This window comes from Solea senegalensis, linkage group LG7 (genome assembly GCF_019176455.1).
Source record: "Solea senegalensis isolate Sse05_10M linkage group LG7, IFAPA_SoseM_1, whole genome shotgun sequence".
NCBI lineage: Eukaryota > Metazoa > Chordata > Actinopteri > Pleuronectiformes > Soleidae > Solea > Solea senegalensis.
In genome coordinates this window covers 14,138,240-14,158,042 of record NC_058027.1, presented here as the reverse complement: position 1 = coordinate 14,158,042, position 19,803 = coordinate 14,138,240, and the positions used below count along the sequence as shown (strand labels likewise).

The 19,803-nt window shown below is 40.1% G+C and overlaps 1 protein-coding gene across 2 annotated transcripts; it reads left to right on the top strand.

Moving 5' to 3' along the window:
• The first annotated feature begins 7,312 nt into the window (after positions 1–7,312).
• LOC122772050 (secretory carrier-associated membrane protein 5-like) lies at positions 7,313–13,042 on the top strand. Of its 2 annotated transcripts, none has more exons than XM_044029697.1 (7): positions 7,313–7,504; positions 7,911–7,970; positions 8,059–8,178; positions 9,572–9,728; positions 10,798–10,899; positions 11,732–11,849; positions 11,976–13,042. In XM_044029697.1, the coding sequence occupies exons 2-7, from the start codon at positions 7,964–7,966 to the stop codon at positions 12,153–12,155; spliced, it is 684 nt and encodes a 227-aa protein (XP_043885632.1). In that variant the 5' UTR covers positions 7,313–7,504; positions 7,911–7,963; the 3' UTR covers positions 12,156–13,042. The 2 variants fall into 2 exon arrangements, with proteins under 2 accessions (XP_043885632.1, XP_043885634.1); XM_044029699.1 differs by having other exon boundaries at positions 7,892–7,970.
• Positions 13,043–19,803: the final 6,761 nt, after the last annotated feature.

Sequence of the window (19,803 nt, the reverse complement as noted above, 5' to 3'; positions counted from 1 at the left end):
CCACTCTCACACTCACAACCTATAGTCAAATTAGAGTGTCCAATTTACCTAATCCCCATAGTGCATGTTTTTGGACTGTGGGAGGAAACCGGAGAACCCGGAGAAAGCCCACGCACACACGGGGAGGACATGCAAACTCCATGCAGAAAGGCCTTTTTGCTACAAAGGCAAGAGTTGTAGCAGAAAGTGTGTAAAATAAGTTCATGCTGTAGTGCCAACAGTCCAGACAGACAGATTAACAACTTGTGCCTCGCCAGAACCTCAAAAGCTGATTCCAGGAGCTACAACCTGCTCCCAGTTCTGTTCTTAATTATGAGTAACCTGATTCCTTTAAGGCACAACCTAACACAGTGCAGCAACAGTTGAAAGCCCATCTGCAAACTGTTACTCCCCGCAGACCTGGCTGGCAATGTGCTGTGGCTGAGATTATGAGATTGGTGGATCTATGACTGAACACTGGACTCCCGTTACCATATTTAAAGCACTTTTGTACAAATTAAGTGCTTCAGGACGTTCAGCACAAAATGGAGATGCAAGAGCTTTTCTTTTAAATTCATTGAACAACAAAAAAAAGACAGTAGCCAAAAAACAGAGCAAGCCCAAAAATAAGAAATCTACTTTCACATTTGATACTCTGCCCACTGAGAGCAATTAGTATTGTGAATTTTCCCGGCTTGAGTAGTTTCTCTTGGCAGTAGGAAGAAGCTCAATGTCACAGTTTTTTTCTCTGAAATCAATTAGATTTTTTTTTTTTAACTACAGATAATAATGTAATTGTTTGGTGATGAGCTGAGCTGTTCTGCAGGACTCCAATATCCATACAGATAAACAATCTGTTCATGTGTAGAGAAAGTTTTTCCTCTTCTTTAAATAACTACATAGGATGTAATGGACACGTTGCATCCACGCTTTTTTTTAAGAGAGCACATGGAAAATAAATATAACCTATCCTACCTGTTTTTTTGCTCAGTAAATTACATTATAACATTATTATACAACACTTACAGGACACATTTATTTATGAACTTGAAGCAGAATATAGTTTAACTGCGATAACAAGCCTGCTCTGGTATGTTTCTCTGAACTAATAGCACATTATTCGCCCTGCCCTAATGGTAATGACACATTCTCTTCATTACCACCACTCATAAAGAACATATACTGCATACTTAGTGATCATCTCCAGTGATTGCTACAAGAGATTATAGGTCATTTTAACAGCCGTTTAAGTATATTGTCTGCACATGAACATGAAAACAGTTGAGTGAATTTTTTTCTCAGGGAAAAGGGAATTATAAAGAAATATGTATTGATGATTTCATTATGAGGCTCATTAGTCACTCTGTGGGGTATAGATTATAAAGTGCCTACACTGGTGATACTTTAGCCTTCAAAGTTTTTGTGTCGAATAAATGAACACAGGGTGATTCTAAAACTATTTAATCCCCTGGTTCTCCAGCCTTTATTTTAAATGCCCGTGTGCTTGTGAGTTCATACAACTGTGATTTTAAAACACTCATTTCCATTACTGTCATTCTCACAGTGGTTGAGCCTAATGTTTCAGAATTGGCTTGATTGAATGGCAATCAATGTGACTGTGTGGCAATCAGACACTCAGTCATTATTACTGGCCATGTATGATATGTTAATGAAAAGGATTTGCCAAGCAGTCTCTTTGCTTTCATTAGTTGGTCTTTTATGTAGCAACGTCTCCTTTAATCCTTTAAATGAGTGAGAAAACTATGCTTTTTCAGCTTCATTTGTTGATGTCCAATGCAAAAAAAAGTCATAAATAACATCCATCCATCCATGTACAGCTCCTACTTTGAGGGTCACCGGGGAGAGCTGAAGTCAATCTCAGCTCACATTGGGCAAGAGAACGTGAGCATGACATTGCACAAGCTTTGAAATTGAGCCAAAAAACATCACAATTATAAACTACAAAAGTACAATTTTAGCATAGTATTCTAGAAAATCAACAGTTTAAATGTCAAATTGCAAATATTACAAGTCAACCTTCCCTCCTTTCTTCCCTTTCTTTGTATCCTTGACTCTAGGTCAATCATGTTATAATCCTGAGTCTGTGTGGTTAGTGTTTTTAAATGGTGAGTGCATGGTTACTGTCTTTCATTTTCCTCAAGGTCAGAGCCACCTAGCTCCATCTGACAGCAGAGTGTCTCCTGAATAGTTAAGGAAAATACCACACGGTCACTGACAAAGAGAGAGAACACTGTCCCCTGCTGGGGGAACTGAGGAACGACCACATCAGGCACAGACACGGGTATTTACGTCAACTATACAATGAAAGCACCAGCAATCAGAATAATGAAGGAGTGAATGAAGACAGATTTTGTTCTACATTTTCTCTGTCATTGTGATTTCACTAACTTTCCTTTAATACACAAAGAACACAACCAACCTATTTGTTTTTAAATAAAAAAGAGAATCATCACATAGGGACACGTGTCCTCCATTTCTATCTGTGTAATAAACAACAGTGAAATATTTAGTGAACAAACACTGCTTGCTGCAGTCCATGGTTCATATTTGGATATGTAAATGAGGTGGGTGTATGATTGCCCTGCCACAATGTTATTCCACCTCCTTCCGCTGGAGGGGTGCCCTCCACATACTTGGCCTGGAGGAAAACGTCTCCATAGAAACTGAAACAACTATGGCACATGGGCCCAGGGTGACTGGGCAAATGTTTTTTCTTTCACAGGACAATGAAAGTGGGGTGGCGTTGGCACTGGACCGCGATGGAGAGCATCAAGCAGGGACATTGAGTGCGGAACAAGAGACACTTATTTTTACCCAATTTAAACTGCATTTACTCAGCCAATGATGAGATGGATCAATTGATTGGGCTAACATGAGTGCAACATGTTTTTGGGAACATTACCAGGAAAATCTTTTGAAAACATTAAAAAAAACAAGATGTTAGATGTCAATAAAAGTGAAAAGTTTATCTTAATATAATAAGTGACTCATTCACAAATATTTGTGAAATGATACACTTGAAATAGGATGAGATTTTTTAACATTAGATTACACCATGATGTGAGTTGGAAAATGCGTTTTAGAAATTGTATGCCGTTCGTTTTGTCCAGAAACCCCTTTCAACTTGTGTTTAATACTAAGCATATCCATTTTCTGTTTATATTGTTCATGTCCAGAAGTCTTTCTCCATAATATTAAAAGAAATGTCTTGTGTTTCTGCATCCTGAAAATGATGAGTTAAAAATTCTATTTTGTGACAATGAATAAATGTCCATGTTAACATCACCCTTCATTTCCTCTCCTCTTTGCTTTGTACCCCCCCACCCGACTCACCCACACATTTAATATCCTGCTGTCTATCTACACCATATCTACAGTGATTACATATCATGCGGCAGAGGGTCGAAAAAGTCATTGTGGCATGTCAGTGCCGTGTTGGCTGAGCTCACAGGGGGAAACTGGCTTTCCCAAGCACTGCTGTTGAGCTGGAGTGGCTGGGCTGTCTTTAAAGAGGAGGACCATTACTCCCCGAAAGAGACAGCCCTTGTATTAATTAAAGAGTAGATTCTTAATCAAAATCTCAGCAGAAGCAAAGTGTTGTAGAAGGGCTCTCATCTTACTGGTCATGTCAATGGGGGGGTGATGGTGGTAGAAAAAATAATGAGAAAGACTGAGAAAGAAACAAGGGAGAACCAATTGTTGAAGGCTCTGCTATGCATGGGATTCTGTGCAAGGGATTTAGGCATGATGGTCTTCAAACAACATGTCAGAAGCTTGTCTAGACTGGAACTACCTCTGATAAATATTAATGGAGAGAGGAGAGGGAAAACAGGAGAGTGGCGGTGTGAGATAAGGGGAGGGAGAAGAGACAGATTTACCAGCTTCCCATCTAAAATGGCCTTGATCTAGTGGACGGTAGTTTGACAGTTGATTGAAGATTGTCTGTTAACTTATAAAGCTTGTCTGGATGACACTTAATTCTGTTATCAATCAATGTGTCCAGCCCATAACCACTTACGTAATCAGTGGTTACTTCAATGGGCTTTCTAATCCCATACGAGGGATTACACTGTCTGAGGACACCTAGTTCAGGGTTTGCAAAATGGATGCTCAAAGCATAAACATAACACACATAAGCATAAAGCTGGTTGTGCCGCGTTCATTCCTCTAATCGAACAATTGCTTATGTGTCTCAGGTTGGGTTGCTACTCTTAATTTACTTGTTTTTCATTTTCATTTAATCATGTTATAATTGTTGTTGTTGCATGGTTAGAGCTTCCACTGTTTGTGTGATATTTGCATCCGTACAATTGGAAACACAGTATTTTGTGGAAAAGACACTGAACAATATTTCTGCATTTAAAATATGCTTTGAATTAGTGCATCAATTGTTTTTGCTCCAGCAGTCATTCATCACAGTATGAGTTATTACTTCAAATGACAACACCACTGAAATTACTAATAGGCTAGAATGACATGAGGACAGGGATAACACTTACCCACATTTTCCTGGGAGGAGTAATCTGATGCACTGGCAACTGTTTCTAATTTGACAGATTGAACACTTAACATTCTCGACACTTACCCCACTATACAATAACCCCACTATACATTCTAGTATAGCGGGGTTGCTTCAAACAGTCCCACTATATGTTGTTCTACGGCGGCCATGGTTAAATTTTGGCCATTAACTAATTCCACACACTAAACGAAAAAAAAAAAAAAAAAATGTTTCAGCTACAGTTAAAATGTCGTGGAATTTCAATTTCATATTGGTGTGTATTGCATTGAAGGTTCCGAGCTGGAGAGGATGAGAGTGGATAGAGGTTGTCCAGCTCTTTAAAATAATTTTCTCTTCAACTTGACGTTTCACCTCTCATCCAAGAGGCTTCTTCAGCTCTGACTAACGGGTGGAAAAAAACAGTTATTTAGCCTCCGAAGCTGGAGTCGTTAAGTTTAACAATGCAGATCGTTCACCTCTTTCATATCATCCCCAACAGCCTTCGCCTGGGGTTCTGCAATAAAGAGACACAGAATTGAGCGAATCCTACAGAAAGTCCAGAACCAGCTCCTCAACAAGATACATTTTACAGTCCACGCAACATGAAGAGCTCACATCACATCTCTTCATCTGAGGTCCCGGAAGCAGCAAACACTTCTGTGGAGAAGGCACAGACATCACAACACACTAAAGGTGAAGAAAGGCAGATCAGGAAATGTACAAAATTACAGTCAAGATGCGATAACTCCTCTCACAACAAAGATTTGATGTGTAGGAAAACACAACGTAGGAAAAATGGGTGAAGAATTTGTCCAACAGAATCCTCACCCAACCTGGAAAAGAATATCTTGACCAAAGGGCTAAACTTAAGTACAACTCAAAGTATGAGCCACCCTGTCCAGTGCCAAAGCACCTCCCTTGAATCTCACAACAGAAGAGGGGGAAGGTGCTCACATCGCTACACAAACATCGGGACATCGCCATCATACCGGCCGACGAGGGGAGATGTACGGTGGTGCTCAACGCTGCAGACTATCATGTCAAGGTGACTAGTCTTCTCAGTGACACTGAAGTTGTGATATGTGAGTAATTAAACTTAAAGTTGGCTGAAGATAACATTTTCTCTCACACTGGGAATTCCAATTCTTGCATCTGTGGATTTCCCAAATTTCACAGGAAATTTGGGAATATATATATATATACATATATATACATACATATATATATATATATATACATACATACAATATACAATATATATATATATACATACATATATATATACATGGATATATGTATAGACAAATGCTACTTCTGAGATTGATGAACTCACTTTGGCTCAGGTTTTGCTGCTCAGTGGCAACAGAACACGTAGATGAGTGAAAGTGCAATAACTCAGTTTGTATTAAACCGCTTCAGGGAAGTATCTTTTGACAGAGAGCCAGCTGAAAACTCTTTATTTTCTCTTCTGTGTATAATCACTTTGCAGCCGCAGGTTTACTTACATTTTACTTAAAACAAAGATCGAGGTGAGAGAGAAACACCAACACACTGGTATCATGTTACACAATTCAGCACAATATTTATAAAAATTAGACTAGACTAACAGGGTAATGTAAAATTCTTCCTAGAATGACACTTACCACATACTAAGCACTTTAGACAAAGACTCAAGAGAAAATCAGCTGATTAATGCTTACACTTATTTGTGATTACAGGACAAGGACATCATGTACTTTATGTTGGAACAGATTTTCTATGACAATGTCGGTAATTAGAAATCTTTATGTTTTCAGGTAAGAAAAAAATAGTGCTACAGTAGTCAGAGTCAAAGCTAAAGATAATCAGTAAAATTGGCAAATTACACAATTACAATCATCAATGTTGATCACAGTCACAGTGTCACAGTTATCTTTTAACTAACCGTCTGTGTATTGACCCATGTAGCTTATTTGAGACATGTCACTGCTGTATAACTTCTTGTTTTTTGTCTTTTAGTTTCTCCCTCTCTAAGGTTCACCACAAGGAATGATCCACATATTTGATTTGGCAGATATTTTTATGCTGGATGTTCTTCCTGACACAACCCTCCCATGAATCTGGTCTTGGGACTGGCTTGTTGCTGCTGTTTGGATCTTGCTAATAGGTGAACTATCAGTCCGCTAATTAAAAGAAAGTTTGAAAGTGAAAGCCAATTGAAAGGTGTGAGGAACAGTTTGCCAAGACTGTTCAGCTCATTTCCCTGACAGCAGTGAAACAGCAAACCTAGATGGAGTCAACATTAAAAAAAAGGGGTCAGCAACAAATTCAAGGCTCATATCCAAGTTCCGCTGGCAGGAGCAGTGACCAGCAGTGACCAGAATGGCATATTACAGCTCTGTATTACAAAGGCTACACTGTAGCTGACCCCCCATAGTATAGTATAGTAATTGTGGTGCAGGAAACATTTTTTTGGTTAAGGCAGAATAGCAACACTGCACTGCAAAAATGCATTTAAGTATAGAATACAGATTCACCACAAGCAATAAAACTACTTTATGTTGTACTTAAAAGTCATATTATACAGCATTGCCTCAGTCACTGTAGCCACAGGCACCAAATGTAAAGCAATGCATCATATTTTGAGTGACACAAGTATCATAAAATGTAGAGTTAATCTGTTGTGTAATTATTGGGTGAATATTAATATTTACAGTGGGTCGTCTATGTTGTAGGTTAGTGTAAATGTATGTTTCAGAACCATGGACAGAGAGCCCAACAGCGATTGGGTCAACAATACAACGTCAAGGATTAGAGTAATCCGCCCACTGGTCTGATTGGTCTAGAGTTAGCACAGTTGGGATTTGTTTCTCCGGTCAAACCGTCAGTTAGAAAATATTACAATAATCTAATAGTTTACGAGTAAACGTCGTCCCATTGGGAGTCGTAGTCCATTCACGGCGCAGCTGAAGCCTCCAGCGAAGACTGAGTGTGAGCAGAGACGCAGGCTGCTCTCTGGAGGAGGTAAGCAGATTAGGTGTCCCTTGGAATCCGTAATTCCTGGCTATGATGTCCATCTCTGTCAATCTGTCTTCGCACATGCACGTAAATATCGCTGGCGCTCTGCATCCGTCAAACGCGTTTTGCATCTGATTGCAATTTTGCGCGCGTCTCCGGCGACGCGCGCGCTATTTCTGGCGGTCTCTTTGACGTTAATGTAATTGTGACCGTTATCGCCACCGCTAAGACGTGCCTTAAGGGCTGTGATATTAAATCCCCCAGCACAGTGTTAGCGGGTGGAGTATACCCCCACTCTGTGGAACGTTTCATTCTCTTGAAAACACACACGAAAACAAACTGCAAATGACATTATAAATGTCTTTTTCAAACAACTTAATCTCAAACCTGCAGTTTCCCCCTGACTTGACAGGATCAAGAGACCGAGGGAGTGGATCTAATAGGCAAACCTGACATAGCATCCACATGGCAGGTCAGTTATTACATTGTCATGTACCTCGGGGAATAAAGATTGCCATCTGCTCCCTGTCATATAACAGATATGAAATCATTTGTTGCAGAGAACAACTTCCCCCCGCTGCCTGGATTCATTCCACTAAAGCCATGTTTCTATCAGGACTTTGACGAGATCCCCGAACAGCACCGCAGCATGTGCAAGAAGATGTACCACCTGTGGATGTGTGAGTGCATTGAGCAGCTTCAGCACACCATTTTACCTCATCCATACATCTCACTATTAAATCGACTTTGGAGCTTAATTGTTGACGATGAAACTTTGAATCGACTCAGTTGAATATGCCAAGTCCTTAAAAGAAAATGAAATCATCTGAATTCTCCTGGAGGTCCCATAAAGCGACTTCTCCTCTGTGTTACAGCGATGTAACAGAAGGGCAATGGTTTATATGAATCCTTTTGCTCCAAAAACATTTTATTTTTATTGGCTGTGACTGTAATAACCTGACTGGTTTATTTGCTAATGAGTCATAGCACTGACCAGATGGCCTTGGTTTGAGCAGAGCAGTTAACTTTGAAACTGTGTTAAATAATTTTGCCAGAAGCACTTTCATCAAAGTTTATTACACCATAAACAAGCAGTACAATGGTGTTTGTTACACCGCTCTGCTCTGGAAGCTCCCTGCGTGGCAATGAAGGCATGTAAGGTAGTCAAGGGCAGGACGTGGGGTATTAGATAAAGCCCAAAGCAGGTGCTCTAGGAAAAATAATATCACAAATCACAAAGATAACTGTGAAAGAAACACAGGAGAACAATGAAAATAAAGGTGCATTTTGGTTGAATCAAGATCATCTCCCAACTGTAGACCCCACTGATTTCATTTGTTGTCACAGTCAACAATATCAAAAAAGGTTTTCCATATGAAATAAACATGTAAACATCAAGAGACACATACTTGCCACTCTAATCCTTTGTCACTTTTCTCTTTCTAGGTTTACATTTATTTGTAATTGATAGACATAAGCAGGTATTCTAACGCTCCGTCTGTCTCTGGGTGTGCTGCTTCCTTTTCCTTCTTTGTACCAATTATCTGTGGTTGTCTTTGTGTATTTTGTCATCTAGCACATGATTACGTTGTGCAAACATTGCATGCACTTTGCGTTTAACACTTTGCTTTTTACATTCAGACTGTGCATTTAGATCAGCATGCTCCCCCCCTACCCCCCCACTGTGCATCAAGGAAATTAAAGTGTTTACTTAGTAGCTGTCATGTTACAGCTGCGTTCAGCGTCGTCATTTTCTTCACTCTACATTCCCTCTGTGGACCAAAATTGTAAACTGATTTGCTGCCTTTGCTATTTTAGTGAAGAAACGTGGAACCAAAGCTCAGCACTTCAATTAGAACCAAGTGCAACGTTCTGTTCAGCTGGAGTAGATTCACAATATTACTGAGAATGAATAGAAAACGAGATAAACGGAGAGTGTAAGCCACATGTCAATAACACAGCATGTCTTTTGTGTGTTCAAGTATGCATCTGCATGTGTACATTTACACTGCTGAAGACGTTTTCGCAAACGACGCCACTAACAATATAAAAATGTGTGTTGTGGTCCCACAGTGAACAGCGCCACACTCACTGTGAATCTCATTGGCTGCTTTGTTTGGATGTTCGGTGGAGGCGGAGTGACCAACTTTGGACTGGCCATCATCTGGCTGCTCATGTTCACTCCCTGCTCTTATGTCTGTTGGTTTAGGCCCATTTACAAGGCTTTCAAGTAAGTCGGATGTGAAGAAGTGAAATTCTCACTGTATTTTGGTTGTTTTAAGCATCACAGTAATAGTAATCTGTTTCACTAAGGTTCAAGCTACTTATAGACAGAGATTCATAAAAGTTTGATAGTTTTGTATTACATTACACCTCGTTCATTGTTTTTTGGAGGTATGTCATTTTAATAATACACTATGATCAGAGAACTCCTGTAGACCACGCATCATTCTCCTCGTAGACCACAGTAGGGAACAAGGCATCTGAAGATGCTGATTTCTGAGATCTTAGATTGCATCTTCTCCAGTGTCCATCCGCAAAAACTCTGTATGATGTTGCGATGTTGTAAACAGAGTGACATCCACCATGCACTGCTTTGAGAAACTTAAAATAACGTAAACAGTTCTTTCTGGAAACACTAAAACACCCAGATCTTCCTGGCCTGCAAATTGGTCCCTGACCAGACCAGTACAGAATAGAATAGAATAGAATAGGACATCTAGTCACATATATTGACCTCCTGAAGATTACAATGATGATAAGAACCTTCACAGACAATAGAATAGAAAGCTTTACTGTCATCGTACAGAATCCAATGAGGTAATGCTATTCAACCCTGTTTAGTGCGTACAGTGTGTAAGAGATCCCTGAACAGAAGAGCAAAGAGCCGCTGCACTCTCCTGTGCACATATTACCATCCAAATGCTTTAATGCAAAAGCAAGGTCTGGGCATCAACAAAACATAACCCAAACAGTGGCACATGGCAGAGGCACATAGTGGTGATAGAGGAAGAGAGGCCATGACCAATTGTTATTACCGTAAAGCACTCGTGAAGGAGAAAACTACTCAGCTTCATTTATTCATTCATTCATTCATTCATCTTCTACCACTTTATCCTCAACATATCCCAGCTGACATAGGGCGAAAGGTGGGTTACACCCTGGGCACGTCGCAGGTCACATAACCATAACCATAACCATATCTTCTTTGGTTCAATTATGGCTGCATGTCATAGAAAAATGGAGAAAAATATGCAAACAAAAAATAACATGAAAAAATATTTTCTCTTTTTTTATAGGAGTGACAGCTCCTTCAACTTCATGCTGTTCTTCTTTGTGTTCATGGCCCAAGTTGGAATCAGCATCATCCAAAGCATAGGCATCCCTGGCTGGGGAGTATGGTAAATATCAAAAGTTTCCACATAAATATTTATCACAACTTTGTTGGGTTTTTGTTGTTGTTGTTTTTAACAGCCATAAACATAAAAGCAATGTTACTCAGCATATTCAGAATGATACAAAGATTTGGATTGAAATTTTAATTTAATGCCTTTCTTTAAGAAGATTTCTTTGAAGAAATTCCTTTGAAGAAAGTCAGAATGATTTGAATAAATTATTCTCACAAAAACAACTTCAGTGTTAGTTAGGTTAGGATAAGGATAAAAGGGAAGTGACAATGCTTTGTACTTTATCAGTCGAGAGAGCAACAGAAGAAAGGTTCCTGCATAATTATTCAAGCATTGATAGATTAATTTAAAGTTATATCACAAGTATAAAAAAAAAAAAATCAAAGTTATTTTAATAAGAATGTGAAAGCCTGCTTTGAATTAAACTCTTGAGGATTAAGCAGTAAATCCAGTCAGGTAGACAGTTTTTTTTCTACACCTTCTTCACTGGCTCCATTAACATGACAGTGATGGACCATTAGAAACTGCCCTCATATAACATTTATGATAGTCCTGTTATTAGATTTTGAGAGACCGTTAAAAAATGATCCTCAAAATGTCACCTGACTCAGGCTGATGATCAGAAATGAATATTATGACGGCCTTCATAAAGTTTATAAATGTCACCATGTGCAACTGGAGATCCTCATGTATACAGACGTAAGCTAAGTCCACATTGTTATTGGCGTTTAACATCCAGGTGTTCTGGGGAACAGCAGATATTCCAAAAACAATTCACACTGTGTTAAATGTTTTGATGCAATAGAACAATCTCTGTCCTTTTCAGTGGGTGGCTGGCGACCATCTCCTTCTTCAGCTATAATATTTTGATTGCACTGATCATGCTGGTTCCTACAATCATGTTCACTGCTGTGGCCTCATTGTCCTTCATTGCTCTCACCAGGGTACGTGTAAAACACTATATAGCACTTTTAAAAGGGCAAAATAGGGAAAATATTTGAATGAATACAACTTTTCTTCATATTAGTAAATCAAAAATAAATCATTTGTGGATTATAACTTGTCACCAGATCCATAATTCGTACCGCGGCAGTGGAGCCAGCATGTCCAGAGCACAGGAGGAATGGGCCACAGGAGCCTGGAAGAACCCTCATGTTCAGGCAGTGGCCCAGGAGGCCGCCATGGGAGCAGCTACCGGAGGCATGCAGAGCCAGTACTCCAGCCCACAGTATAATGACAACCAGATGTAATCTCTTAACAGCAAGAGAAAGTAATGCCAACGTTTGAGCAGGAGGGTTCTGAATGGTTAGAGAGTTCCCACCGTGTACTGTAAAGTTTCAGGAGAGATGTAGCATATCTTTAGAATTTGGTTACAGTGTCAATCATTTGAAACTGTTGTCACTGGATAAGTAAACACCTCTGAGGGGACACTGTTTTTTAAAGGGCATACTGATTACTTATTATTAATGTTCTATATTATTTCATAAGTTTGAAATGTTTAACTAGTTTATTTAAATGTGTATTTCTTTTAGTGGCTCCATTATGAGAGCTCTGTGCAGTGAGTCGGTTTGTACAAGAAACCTTTTTATGTCCTTGGGATTTAAGTATTTGGTATCAGTTAATGTAAAGAGTATTGTATAGAGCTGTATAAATGTGTACAAAGATGAAAGATTATATAATTTAATATATTTTTAGGTTTTCTTTCATTTTAAACTCAGGTTAAACAAAATATTCATTGCGACTGTGTGACAGTATTTTACCTCGGCACTACTTTGTCGTGTTTCTATGCATTTTAGTGAAGATAAATCATGAAAATGAACTGTGTAAAATGTACACTACACAGTTTTTACAGGTCTTTAGATGGTTTGGACACAGAAAATGTAATCGTACATGAAACTGTTTCTTTGGTAAGTTGCTGACATTAAAAAAACTATTTAAATTTGTTCTATGACAATTATTAGAAAAGAGAAAGATGAGGAAATTGAAATACTTATAACCAATGTGTTGTAGTTGGCTTTGTTTTTATACTGAATGTCAGTTCAGGTGCAGTGTGCAGACGTGTCTGCTGCTGTATGGCTGATTGACCACAGAGAGGCGCTGGTGCTTTTAGTATGAAATAAAATACTCTTAACATGTACAGATTACCTTCATTAATCCTTCATAAATCATAGCCTACATGTACAGTAGGTCCTTCTATTTCCAGTTTCTCTGTATTTGCCAGTTTTGGATCACTTTTCCCCTCCTTCTCCCTCCACCATATCACCAAATAAGAGCAACGAAAATCAACGTAATCACCAAAGACGAACTCACAGCAACAAATATGAAATATTGTGTTGCTTATGGTACATGTGACATTATTTTTGTGTCACATCCAAGGTCATTTGCACCTGTGTGCAGCCTCGGTGGAGAAAATATGTTGCTCAAGGATACTTCAAGGACAGTTGATCGTGAACGGCACGTCATCACTCACTGACCAAGGGTTTTGAAATGCAGACAACAAGCTTATGTCTGACTTTGTGTGACGCACTAACTGCATTTAACGTCGGATTCCGCACTCCAGTGAGAGGTTCTTGATGATGATGATTCACTTTATAATGAACAAACATATCACTTTTGTCGTGACATTGTACAGAAAGTGCTTAACACACAGTAGATTACATGTACTTGAAAGACTTACGAAAATGAAAGACTTAAAATAGAAAAATGATGTATTTACTATAGTTTCATATCTATAGACTGCACATTATTTGATGTTTGATTGCTACGTTACATTGACTTAACAATCCTAAACATACGCCTACATTTATATAGTGTGAAAATGATCAAGTAAAAGCATGAAGAGCCTTTTTCCTTCAGATGGCAGTATTGGCCCTACAGTAAATAGCTTTGTGATGCACTATCTTCCCACTAGGGGCACTGTGTGACCTGTTTTTCCTCTCTGCCTCAGCACATGAAATCTGAGACAGTTAAGGAGATTGATATCACTTGTTTGACCAACAATTTAATTGTTTTTTTTTTTGTTTAAAGTTATGTTTGGCAAACACAATTTCTCTGTTGACACCCTGTGAGCAGATGACCATCATAAATTGGATTCAAAATAGCCTTTAAATGGATTTATCTGTGGATGTCGTATTCCCCTCTGTCTGCCTTTGCCTGCATTCTGAGCGTGATAGAATTACTTAGATGGGGGTGGATTTATACGACAAAATGGATACCCAAAGGACCCACCAACCGCCACCAACAAACACTGTAATTGCCATGAACATGGAAATCTCTTGTGACAAACTGTCACAGCAAAGAATTGCGCCTTCAGTTAAACAAGAGTGTTTGTCAGCCATAAAATATGTTCACTGATTCATATCAAATCAAGAGAATACCTGTGCTTTTCTTTTTAAACCATATTCTGACCACTGGGGAAAAATGGGAGGGTGGACTGCATTCCAGTAGTCGTCTGCCAGATATGTTTTTTTGGACGGTTCAATTTTCACGGTGTGGAATTTCCACAGGGTTTACTCTTGATCAAGCTCCTTTTTTTTCCACATCTGAGTTGGGAATGTAGTGGCTTGTGCGTGACACAGCATCATAGAAGAGAGTCTTTTAAATACTTGTTCTCAATAATTTGGAGTTGCATTTTCATCCCTCTGAAGAATGTGACTATCCTCACATTTCTCCTTGTTCTGGTTTGGACTCAAATCCACAGACCAGTGCAATATTGTCTGTTGCTAAATGTGCCATGTGTCTCTATGTTCACCAATTAGTTCGCAAACTTCTAAGTGTTAGCTGCTGTTCTGGTATCGTTATGCAGTGGCAATTTAAAGCCCTTTGCACTGAAAATAGATGCAACTCGAGAGCAGTCTTGTATAACGTACCTAAAAGGGTACTTGAGTGATCACTTTTTACAATATTACTTAGTAAAAGTCTTAAAGTATATGACATTTCCTGTACTTAGTATCCAAAGTAATTGTCTAATATAAAATGTACTTGAGTTTTAGAAGTAAAAGTATTAAAAATGTGAGGAGTTCGGATTGAGCCATGGTAGCAGCTCAGTGGTAGGGCGAGATGTTTCAACTGGAAGGTTGTGGGTTCAATTCCTGGCTCTGCTAGTCTATATGTGTCCTTGAGCAAGAAACTTAACCCAGTGTTGCAGCAATGTGAATGGGTATGAAAGATCATCAAGACTTGAAAAACGCTACATAAATACAGACCAAGTAAAAGTATTTGTACTTTGTTACATGACAACACTGCTAGAGAGTAATCAAGAACACTGCAGCTCAGGGCCACAACATCCCAACAACATGCTAAGAAACTGAAACGCTACAGACTCAAATCCTAAATTTGTCATAGCAACCTTTAGTTGTCACACAGTTGTGGAAGTTTTAAGAATTAATTGCAGCTTTTACAGCGATATCCCACTAATGAGAAACGATTTACTGTGGCTGGAGTAAACTGGAATAGGGCGTGAGGTGAAGTCTGAAGGAGAAAAGGCAGCTCAGTTCCAGTGGGAATTAATAAGTGAAGTGAACTACTGCTTTTGTGGCGATAAGGACCACAGAGACACAGAGAGGCTGGGAGGGAAGAGGGAGGAGGTGAGGTTCACCTGAGGGGCACCACTTTGACCTACAGGTGACAGAGCACAGAGGGGCCTTGTGTTGTATTTCTCAGTAGAGATGGTGCAAAGGTGCCACACACACACACACAGATGTAGGATCATGTATTTACACGGACACACGTGTTCATATGGTGCTGGGACCAAACATACAACGTGTCTGTTAAAATTGTCTTCTTCTGAGGTCACAGACTGTCTTAGGGGAATAAGAAACGGAACAGGAAGCAAGCATTCCATCCTTAAAACAACAGTAAACAACATTTCTGCTAACAACTAAATCTGTAGTGTCACAGGAGGCTTTGACTGGGCACAGAGCAGTCTGCACCAACTCCACAGATTGGTCCTTAACGACAAAAATGTCCTTTGTTGCAAAGATATCTCAAAAAAAGAAAAGAAAAGAAAAAAGTGTTGGTCAGTAACCACAATAAAACACATATGGGCATAGAAAAAGACTTTCTATATCCACATGTTCAGATAAAAGGATTGTGTGTGTCAGTCTGTGTATGAGAGGAGCTCAGGACGGAGATATGCGACTCAAACTGGAGATTTTAATAACCTTTCCCACCAATCCTGCCTACTGCAGCCACGTTGCCATTCACAGTAGTTTTCATTTTATGTACACTGGATGTAGATATGGCACATTTTACATTGAGAACAGACATTTAGACTGAGTTTGCTCATTTAAATAACCAAAAGACATTGGCTGGAATCTTTTCAATGTAAATCTGCAGCTTGAGGTTTTGCAAAAGTGGCGGGTCATGATCGAGCTGACTTAAAATGGAATAAGAAAAAAAGAAAGACAGAAAGAAAACTTGGTCATTTGCACTTCCTGTAGTGGTTACAGTTAATTATAGTAATTAAAGCCATGTGTTTATGTCCCTTTAAGGGATATTCACCATTTTAGGACGACTTGTTTCCTTTATGTGACCTTTACATGACACACACTTTTCACTGAATGAGGCAAAAGGTCACAGCCAAGAAATAATCTAGATCTTTGCACCTATGGACCAAGCCAAGGAGGGGTAATCCTATCTGTTAGCTGTAGTTTTATATTCCCCAGGCAGGTACTTTGTGGCCGTGGTATTGATTTTCATTTCATCCAACTCCCACGGGGAAGTGCATTTCCCAAAATGTCAGACAATTCGTTTGAAAGCAAAGTGACTTCTGACATTCTCCAACTTTGGAAATACAACAAACAGTGCAGTCCCAGCTGGACTTCACTGTTTGTGTTGACGGAGACTTAAACAAATACACAAATCAGCTCCCAAAAGCCACTGGCATCATGTAGGAACAATTCCCACCCTAGATTGTGAGAAGATTAACAGCATCCTGCCAGCCAGTAAGGAGGGGTCACCCAGCTGTCTGGAGCAGGGCCACGTTACTCAGCTACAGAGAGGGAGTGCTGCTGCCACCAGCCTGTGAAATCATAGATCTGATGATGGGCGACATCCTCCTGACAGCACAGGAAACAGGGATAGTCGAGTTTGGAGAATGAGTGTGGTGAAATATTGGCCTGTCGGAGGGAGAGAGGCTGAGCACAGAGGGGCAGGGTCATCATTCCCTGTGCTTGACTTCATCAGTGACACTCCCCACGGAGCCAGTGGAGGGACTGGTGGTGAAGTTGGGGACACGATTAATGATGTCAGCCCATCTTCCTTTCACAAGATCTCCTCATTTGTTCCAATTGCCCGGGACTATCAACATGAATATCCCAACTTCAGTCTCTACCTCTCAAGGAAGGAAAGCCTTAATGAGAATTTATTGCCCTGTTGTTGTAACCGTGTGAACGCCCAGGGATCCGCTTGCATACACCTTCAAATTGATGAGTGGGTAAAGTGAGGAAAGTTAAGATTTAAAAACAGCAACAGACACCAAAAGCAAGCCAGATGTTTCTGTGACGAGGCAGGTGGTATTTAAACTTTATTCTCCCCTTCTTCATCGTACCTTTGACACAAGTTGGATCTTCGTATGACTTCCGCAGCCTTTGATGTGGATTTCTAACACAAGTGAAACGTTTATTAACTCAGATATATGTGGTGGCCACAGCTCTGCATAAAGTGTGGAAAGGATGAGTTATTATCAAGCCAAATGAGCCAGAAACTGCAGCTGCATGTAAATCAGCACACATTTCCCCTCCTCACTATTCAAAGGTCTTCAGCCATTGACTATCTGCAGCCGGTGGGTTTCGCATCTACCTCTTTTCTACCTCGACAAAGCCGACCAGCCTTCCCTCTTACCTTTCCCATTCAACAGTGGTTTATCCCTGAGGAAATGAAGAGTTCTTCACATCTTTATTCATTTAATTAGGTCTCAAAGCAGTGCTAGAGCCAGAAGATAAATTATCTGTGGCCTTGATATTGTGCCATAGAATCTCTCCACAGTAGCAGAAATTATACCTAAAAACTGGAGGTGGGCTTTTGGCAATGTCAGCTTACTGACTCGTCCCTATTTTCTTTTTCCACTAAATTCAATTATCCTCACATAAACCTGCTAGAGTGGAGAATGGAGGTCTTAAGTTATGACGTTTAGCCCTGGCTCACTGTAAGCCAGCTGGTTAAATTAGGGTGGAGCTGTTTATGTTTTTTGTCAGCATTAGTTTTTTTTTTATTGAGATGAAAATCGAACTAAAATGTGAGAACTTCACTGGACCAAGGAGGGGTAAACAACTCTGCATCGGGAGGAACTTCTCTTTTACTGTTGAGATTATGTTAACAAGTCTTGCAAATTACCACACAAAATACAAAGCTGCCCGCAAGAAAGTCCAAAACTATCAAATGAAAAAATCAGTTAAAGCTTTATTTAGTAGAACTGTACACCAAAATCTGGTTACATGGCAGTGTAGTGGCGCGCATTGTTGCCTCACAGCAGAAAGGTCACAGAGTCCGTGGGTCTTTCTGTCTTTCTGTGGGTCGGTTCTCTTCATTTTTTTGGGCTAAAAACATGCATTTAGGTTAATCGGACACTCACACAATTGACAGAGTTCGTCTGGCCCTGTGATAGACTGCACCCCACACACCACCACCACCACCACCTTTCGCCTCATCTCTGCTGGGACGACGAGTGAGAGAGTGCACACCAAACTCCCCAGTGAGCCAAGCAGCCATTTCTGACTGCTTAAGCACGACCTTGCGACCGTGGCTTAGTGAAAGGTGGTAATGGATGTGAGGCGGAACATATTAGTCTCAGTAGGTGATGGCAGGTCAAAGTTGTCATCACAGTCATAACAGCCTCCACAACCTGTCTATATCAATCACGGATCTCCGAGGTTCAATCTCATCCAGCATCATGTGCGGAGAGTAAAACTGTAATAGCCCACTGTCATCTTGCAGCACTCATTTGGCCCTGACTGACAACCTCAAACCCCAGAGAAGAGCTTTTCTCATGTTGTTCATCGGCAGCATTACTCCCATGGCTTCCATACCTGCAGGGGTCTCATGTATTCAATGACGTCTGGCCACTGAGAATGCCGGACGATCTAATCAGTCCTGCCTCACTTCACTTGACCCGTTTCCTCAATTAGGTCGGATGCTTGCAGCTGCAAATCGCTGGTTGCTTTACACAGGTTTGCTGGTGTAAGAGGAAATATTTGTCTCGGGGGGTTTTATTGGCTCTCCGTACAGATCGTCTCCTTATCAACGATCAGACATCGCATTCTGCTAGTCCCAATGCAGTGGATTTGCTCTTATCATGTTACAACCTAATGTGCGTGCAGTCCAGCTTCATTCGCATTCGTCTGGATACTAATGCATTATCTTCTGACGTGTTTTTTTTGATAAGGTTCCAGAGCTCATGCGCTGAAATTGAAGGGGCCTGCAAAATTCAGACGGGGTTACAACAACATGGCTGTGAGTGCAGAAATTGAAATCACACAAAGAGCATTTTTACCCTGGTTCAACTCTTGAATCGGGAACGGCAATGACACGGCACAAGCTCTCAGCTAATCAGTAACATCTGACATCAGTAATCTAACAAACTGTTCTGAACATTATACCAGCACGTACTCCTGCCTCATGCTGCTAGTTGTGCTAAGTCGTCCCTCTTCTCTTCCCTCTTCTACATTCCAACTTCCATACTTTTGTTGACATTGCTGCTATTGTGCATCATGTGCCATATCTCATCCTTGCAGTACGTGTCTACCAGGCTTTTAACCCCTTTAGGGTATTTTTTAGTGTCCCATTCGGAATCTCACACTATTTGGATTTACTTGGGAAACCCCTTCCAGCACATTTCTAAAAAAACATACAAAAAACAAGCAAAAACAACAACAAACCAATAAAACTGTTGCATTAATT

Coding starts and splice junctions, on each gene's coding strand:
- LOC122772050 (XM_044029697.1), top strand. Junction 8,179..9,571: donor GATGTACCACCTGTGGATGT/GTGAGTGCATTG, acceptor GTGGTCCCACAG/TGAACAGCGCCACACTCACT. Junction 11,850..11,975: donor CCTTCATTGCTCTCACCAGG/GTACGTGTAAAA, acceptor ACTTGTCACCAG/ATCCATAATTCGTACCGCGG.